At 44.1% G+C, this 7297-nt stretch overlaps 1 protein-coding gene across 1 annotated transcript; it reads left to right on the top strand.

Annotated features, from left to right (window-relative positions):
• The first annotated feature begins 1836 nt into the window (after nucleotides 1-1836).
• LOC119058988 (vomeronasal type-1 receptor 3-like) lies at nucleotides 1837-4261 on the top strand. Its single transcript, XM_037158495.2, has 2 exons — nucleotides 1837-2194; nucleotides 3170-4261. Exons 1-2 carry the CDS (start codon nucleotides 2192-2194, stop codon nucleotides 4148-4150), a joined length of 984 nt encoding a protein of 327 aa, XP_037014390.2. The 5' UTR covers nucleotides 1837-2191; the 3' UTR covers nucleotides 4151-4261.
• Nucleotides 4262-7297: the final 3036 nt, after the last annotated feature.

Raw genomic sequence — 7297 nt, 5'->3', positions numbered from 1 at the left:
TCCTGGGGTGGGTCTGGCTGGTATCACGACTTCACTCCACACGTTGAGGCCTCACTAGTGGCTGTGTGACTGGGTGGGGTGAAGGGGCGGTGTTGCAGTGTCCCCTGAGTACATGGGCTATTGAGAAGCAACCATAAGTAATGAGACAATGACAATGTTGGCCTGGACGTGGAGACTTTGGAAGCCCTGTGCACTGTCGATGGGATGGTTAAAAGAGAAAACCACCATGTAAAACAGTATGACCATCCTCAAAAATTAAAAATAGAACTACTACCTGATTGAGCAACTTCACTTCTAGTTATAAATCAAAGGAATTAAAGCAGGTCAGGATGAGATCTGTTTTTGTGCGCCCATGTTCATTGCCACACAGCCAAGAGGTAGAAGACATGCAAGTGTGTATAGATGGATAAATGAAGAAACCAAATGCAATATATACAAACAATGGAACAGCCTTAATATGGAAAGAAATTCTAGCCCATGTTACAGTGTGGACATGAACCTAAGGGCAGTCAACCACTCACAAAGAGACAAACACTGAATGAGTGCACTTGTAAGAGGTATGCCAAGTAGTGAAGTTCATAGCAACAGAGAGGAGAATGGTGGTCACCTGTGGGTGGGGAAAAGGGAAAAGGATTCTCACTTAATGGGTATAGAGTTTTCAATTTGCAGAATGAGAAGGTGTTGCGGCTCTGTTTCACCTCACGGTGAGTATACAGTCACCACTGCACTGTGGACTTACAGTTACGGTGGGGAATTTCATGTCATGTGTTAGTTACACAGTTTCACAAAGACAATGACCACACACACTAAACGTGGGAGCGGATGGAGAAGAACTGGATCTCTCACACATGGCTGGGAGAAATGTGCAGAGGTGTAGCCACTCTGGGAAACAGGTTTCAGGACTGGAAAAACAGAATGTATACAACCATGCAATCCACCCTTATGCTCCTGGGCATTGATCTCAGAGAGATGAAAACTTATGTTCACCCCCAATCCTGAACACAGTTGTTCTTGTGATATGCATACTGGTTCATTTCTAACCCCAAAACTACAAGACAACGCTGATGTCCTTCAGGAGGGAATGCTCAGCAAAGGGTGATGCACCCACAGGAGGAGACTCCCTGGACAATAAGAAGGATGGAGCTACTGATACAGGGACAATAGGAGAGATTCGGAGAGTAATGCCCAGTGATAGAAGCTGATGGCAAAGATTAGATGCTGCATAATTATATGACTATGTAACATTCTTGAAAAGGCGAAATGACAGAGATGGAACAGAGAACCGTGGCAGTGGGGTGGGTGTGGGCAGGAAGAGGCAGCAGGAGGGAAACCTTCCTGGGGATGGCAGAGTCCTGTGTGTGGATGGAGGTGGTGGTCGCAGCAGTGTACCTCATGGTGACAGGATGTGAGACTACAGCTGCACATCTCAGAGCCACCGCCCCCAGTTGGGACTGTGACTACAAAACATGCACCGCTGAGGGAAGTGGAGGAAGGGTGGGTGGGACTTCTCTCTACTACCTTTATGATTCTCTGTGAATTATTTCAAAATAACAGCTTCAATTTAAAAGAATGGTAATTTCTCCTGTTTTTTAAAGTTGCTGGAGTGACATCATTGAATACTTATTGGGAATTCAAATAAAACCTCAGCTTTGGTCACAGCAGAAGATGATGCAATGTGCTTGTGTGGCGTGAACACCTCAGAAACCTGAACTTCAGCCCCGAGCAGCCAGTGGGCACCCACTCATGCTGCTGCCCTGTGGCCAGTGTCACACTGAAAATCCTCCCTGTGAACAGGGAGTGCGAACTTCTGATGAGCTTCCCGTCATTGTTCTGGGACCCTGAGGAGTAATTCAGGTCTTAGTTCCACTAGAGGCCAGGTGTCAGCTCAGGAGCAGACTGCAACTTGTAACTGATGATCCTAATCACTGAACAGGGGACACACTGCACTGGGGACAGCAGCTTAGGTCCTGTGGACATGCCAGGCTGAGTCCCTGTGCACCAGGCAATTTGCAGCTTGGACAACAAAGTGTCTCGTGCCCAGAGGGAGATGAGGTCACTGGGCCCCTCCTCATAACCCCGATCCTGCTGCTGCCCAGCAGCACAGCTGAGAGCAGCCCCCCTGCAGGGACCTGCTGAGGAGACAGGCTGTGGTGAGGATGCCAGTGTGACTGGCGGCTCGGGCTGGCAAGAGATGGTGAGTGTTTCCCAGAATTTCTGCTCCTCGCTTGAATCTCGTCATTCCACAGGTGACCTCAGTCTTATATCTGTGTGCCCTCTGTTTCAGCTTGCTGCTTTCTATTCACTTTTGTGTACAATCAGGCTTCTTTTAAATACCAGCTTTTAGAATTTCTTGTTCACTTTTTTCCTTTCTTTACTGGCTAATTTCCCTTTTTTATGTTTTTTCTCCTTTTTAATTTTGTGCTTTGTGTTCATGGTTATTTTCAGTTTTCTTCTTGACATGGATTTCAAAACCTCGCCCAGCATAGACTGAGACACTTTTCGTGAGTTCATTATGTTCCTCACACACACTGGACTACGGGCTGGAATACATTATGTGGCGATGCCCTGATCTGCCCCGGACTCTCTCCCTGACCAGCCCCCCGTGACCGGTCCCCACGTAAGGGCTCTCGTCTCAACAGGCATCTGTTTCCAGTCCTGGCTTCTCTGTGTTGGCTGCACATTCTGTTTGGTTTTTATTCACTTGTTCTCAGGGCCTCGTTTAAGTACCTGACAGTGTTTCATGTCTTTCAGGTGCACATTTAACCCTTTTCCTGACCAATAATTATATGTCACTTTCTTCATTGTTCTATTTTTCTGTTTCTGTGGCATGTGTTGGTCCTTTTTGCTGCTGTTTACAGTATTTCTGCTGTCTCTAAGATTTTTGCTACTGTAGCACGTTTTCAGGAGTGTAACTGTTGTTCTTCTTTCTTCCTGGTTTTCCTTTTTTTATGCTCAAGTCTATTCACTTTAAGTCTAAATGCACTTGCAAACCCTAATCCACTCTGCATGCCAGAATTTGAAGTTACGTTTCTAACAAATTACTTTCTTCTCCATAGGGCTTGTTATTACATTCCCTCTACATTTATTTATCCCTGAAACTTGACAAACTGCTTCTCAGTCTTAATTGTTTTTAAACACTTACATTCACAGTCAAATTATTTGTCTCCAGGATGTTCTGTCTGTGGCTGGAAGATCTCAGAGAGACCACCATTCCATGATTTCCAGAGACACCCCGTTTGGGGTCTTCCTCACCATTCAAACTGGAGCTGGCTTCCTGGGGAACTGCTTGCTGTTTACGTTATACATGTACACCTTCTTCGCTCTCCCCCATAAGAAGAAGCCTGCTGATGGGATCCTTGCCCACTTAACTTTGGCTAACAGCCTGACCGTCCTATTCAGAGGGGTTCCAAATATAATTAGTTCCTTTGGAATGAGGCCTGAGATAAGTGACACTGAGTGTAAACTTGTTCTCTACATTCTTAGAGTTACCCGGGGTATTTCTCTGTACACCACCTCCCTCCAGAGCTCATTCCAGGCCGTGACCATTGCTGTAAGTGGTTGTAAATGGGCCTGGCTCAAGAACAACATCTCCAGACTCATTCAACCCTCCATATTTTTCTGCTGGATTATCAACATGGTCATGTATTCTGAGATTATCTTAAACATTGTGGCCATTAGGAATACCAGTGATGTTGCATTTTGGTATTATAGACCTTTTTGTATGGTCAGGGTGCCTGATCACCAGGTGGCCATGGCGGTTCTCAGTAGCATGATCATTCAGGACTCATTGTTTCTGTCCCTGATGGCATGCAGTAGTATCTACATGGTGACTGTCCTTTGCAGACACCACAGGACAGCTCAGAGCATCCGCAGCAGCGCCCGCTGCTCAGGAAGCTCTCCTGAAAGCAAAGCCACCCAGGTCATTCTCACACTGGTTTGCTGTTTCGTTTTCTTTTACTGGACCGATAGCTTTCTTACTGCTTATTCACACTTTGGAAATAAGCTGAATTGGCAACTGGGGAACATTAATATCTTTATTACTTCATGTTACCCGACCATCTGTCCTTTCATCCTGATGAAAAATGAGAATAGAATTTCCAGAGTGAATTTCTTTAATAGTAAGACCAGAATTCTTTTTTCGTTAAAGTAAATTAAATGATCCTATGAACACTCCTCAGCATTTGTCTCCACGAGAAGATTAATTCATGCATCCAGAGTCACCTGGTCATCAATGGCTGGAGGGATGTATCGAGTCCCCATTGTGCTGAGTTAATGAGAAGTAAAATCAATGCATTGACTATTTATGAAACTTTTCAGACATTACATGTAATGTTTAGATTATGACACTGTTACACGTGGTTTAATCTGTAAAATAATAGCATATGTAATGGATGGTGTTTTGTAATATTGGAAACATTATACAATCTTGAAATTGTAAAATTTTTTCTCTTATTGATTTGATTTTATTTTAAATATGCTTTGTGTATTATACCATTACAGTTATCCCGTTCTTTTTTCCTCCCCTCTATGCCCCTCTGCCCTGCACACCCCTTCCCACCACTATTCCTCCCCCTTCTTTGTTCTTGTCCATGGGTCATACATGTAAGTTCTTTGGCTTTTCCACTTTCTATACTATTCTTAACCTCCCCTGTCTATACTTTTGTACCTACCACTTATGCTTTTTATTCCCGGTAACTTTTCCTCCATCCTTCTTCCTCTCCATACCTGTCCATGTCATCTCCATTTCTGTGATTCTGTTCCCCTTCTAGTTGTTGACTTAGTTAGTTTTTGTTGTTGTTTCATTTTAGGCTCAGTTGTTGATGTTGGTGAATATGTTGTCATTTTACTGTTTATATTTTTGATCTATTTCTTAGGTAGGTCCCTTTAACATTTCATGTAATAAGGGCTTGGTGATGATGAACTCCTTTAATTTGAATTTATCTGGGAAGTACTCTATCTGCCCTTCCATTCTAAATGATAGCTCTGCTGGATAGAGCAGTCTTGCATGTATGTCCTCGCCTTTCATGACTCGGAATACTTCTTTCCAGCTCCTTCTTTCCTGCAAGGGTTCTTTTGAGAAATCAGCTGATAGTCATATGGGAACTCCTTTGTATAGGAAGTGTCTCCTTTTCTCTTGCTGCTTTTAAGATTCCCTCCTTCTCTTTAATCTTGGGTAATGTAATTATGATGTGCCTTGGTGTGTGCTTCCTTGGGTCCCATTTCTTTTGGACTCTCTGTACTTCCTGGATTTCCTGGAAGTCTATTTTCTTTGCCAGAATGGAACAATTCTGCTTCATTATTTTTTCATTTAAGTTTTTTTATTTGTTGTTCTTCCAATTCTCCTTCTGGCACCCCATATGATTGGGATGTTGGAATGTTTAATGTTGTCCTTCAGGTTCCTCAGCCTCTCCTCCTTTTTTGATTCTTGTTTCTTCATTCTTTCCCAGTTGAATGGTTCTTTGTTCCACTCCAAACCCTGGATTGGAGTCTTGGTATCCTTCCTCTTACTGTTGGTTCCCTGTATATTGTCCTTTGTTTCACTTTGTATAGCCTTCGTTTCTTCCTTCAGTTTGTGACTGAACTCAATCTTTTCTGTGAATATTTTGATCAGCAGTGTTTCAAACTCTGCATCTGATAGGTTGGCTTGGTCTTCATTGCAGAGTTCTATTTTTGGTAGTTTAATCTGTTTTCCATTTGGGCTGTATTTTTATTTGTTTCAGGGGGCATGTTAGGTAGTGAGGGATAAAGCTTTAGGTATTTGCAGGGGTGAGGGTTCTGAGAAGGAACAATGGCATTTGCTCTGGTTCCTCCTGGCTTTGAGTCACTTTACCTGCTACCTACAAGGAAATTGGGCCCTTCTGGTGCTGATTCCTGGGTGGGTGGTTGTGTGTACATTCTAGAACTCTGTGGGTCTCTCCAACAAACTCTCCTGTGAGGCTGAGAGTTACTTCCACCACGGCAACCCCCAAAGGTGTTTTCAGTCAGGGGTATTTGAAGCTTTATATCCTCTGCACTGGGATCCTGGGTTTGTCTTCCTCACCACTGTTTCCTCCTGACTTATCCACATGGGAATGTGGGAAACGCAGTCTACCGCCCACTGCCTAGCCTGCCCCAGTCCACTATGACCTTGCAGGATGTCCTCTCAGCTCGTGTTGCCCAGCTCCACCCCTGCTATTAGTGTGGATGATGGTTCTTCTTTAACTCCTTTCCTGTACAACCTCCATACAGTTCCTTTTTCTGGTACTACTGCTATTTTTTGTTGTTAAATTTGCTGTTGTCCTTCATCTGGTTGTGGGTGGAGGCAAAGTGTATCTACCTACCTACGCCTCTGTCTGGGCTGGAGGGAAGTTCATAAGTTGAATCCAAAGAACAAAATAAACAAAATAGAAACATGGAAGAGCAACTGTAATTAAGAACTATAAGGTTATTAACCCCCTCTTCTGACCCCTGAATCTGTTAGGGTGAGTTTCATGTTGAAGACTTGGAAGACAAAGAGAGTAACTGTTTTTAAATAATGGGAAATGAACTCCCCAACCTCCCCCAGCTCCCTGCTTCAGGTCGCCAGCTGGCGCTGTGTGTATGAAACACTGGGCCGCACCCTGTGGGTTTCATCCCTCCCCTCCCCCACTCCCGTCCCCCTTCCCTGTGTCTCTGCCGCCTTCCCCTTCCTCTCTCTTTTCTTTCTTCTCTCTCTTCATGTCTGCTCACCTTCACTCTGTACTCTCGGTTTTACTCACTTGTCTGTTTATTGTTTCTTTTCTACTGTCTGTTCTTTTTCTCTCAGTCTCCCCTCTCTCTTCCCCAACTTTCCCTCCCCCTCATGTCTCTCTCTGTTCCCTTTCATCTCTCCCCTCTCCCTTTTCTTCTCTTTCTTTCCTGTTCTTTTTCCCCTCTTGTTTCTCTCATCTCTTTTGTCTTGTTCCTCTTGTCCTTCTCCATTTTCTCCCTCCTTCCACTCTCCTCTATTTCTCTTCTTTATTTTGTTTTCTTTTTATGTCTCCCCTCTGTGTTCTGTATTGTTATTGTGAAGGTGGATAATCAGACCTGAAATCCAAGCTCAGTGAAGCACTAGGCGGGGAACTTTAGGCAAGTTAATGTCTCGGAACCTCAGTTTCCTGTTCTGTAAGCAGATAGGGCTAATAACAGGGCCCACCACGGAGGCCTTAGACAAGGGAATGTGTGGAGGGCACAGTACCCTGCCTTCCAACAGTAGGCACCACGCAAGTGCCAGCCGTCCTGACTGTATGTATTATATAACTGCATTTGACTTTGTTATATACATTGTGATATATATATA

Source organism: Artibeus jamaicensis, unplaced genomic scaffold (genome assembly GCF_021234435.1).
Source record: "Artibeus jamaicensis isolate MK-2021 breed Jamaican fruit bat unplaced genomic scaffold, CSHL_Jam_final scaffold_474, whole genome shotgun sequence".
Taxonomy (NCBI): Eukaryota; Metazoa; Chordata; class Mammalia; order Chiroptera; family Phyllostomidae; genus Artibeus; species Artibeus jamaicensis.
Note: the sequence above shows the minus strand (reverse complement) of the source record. Positions and strands in the feature narration are given on the sequence as shown.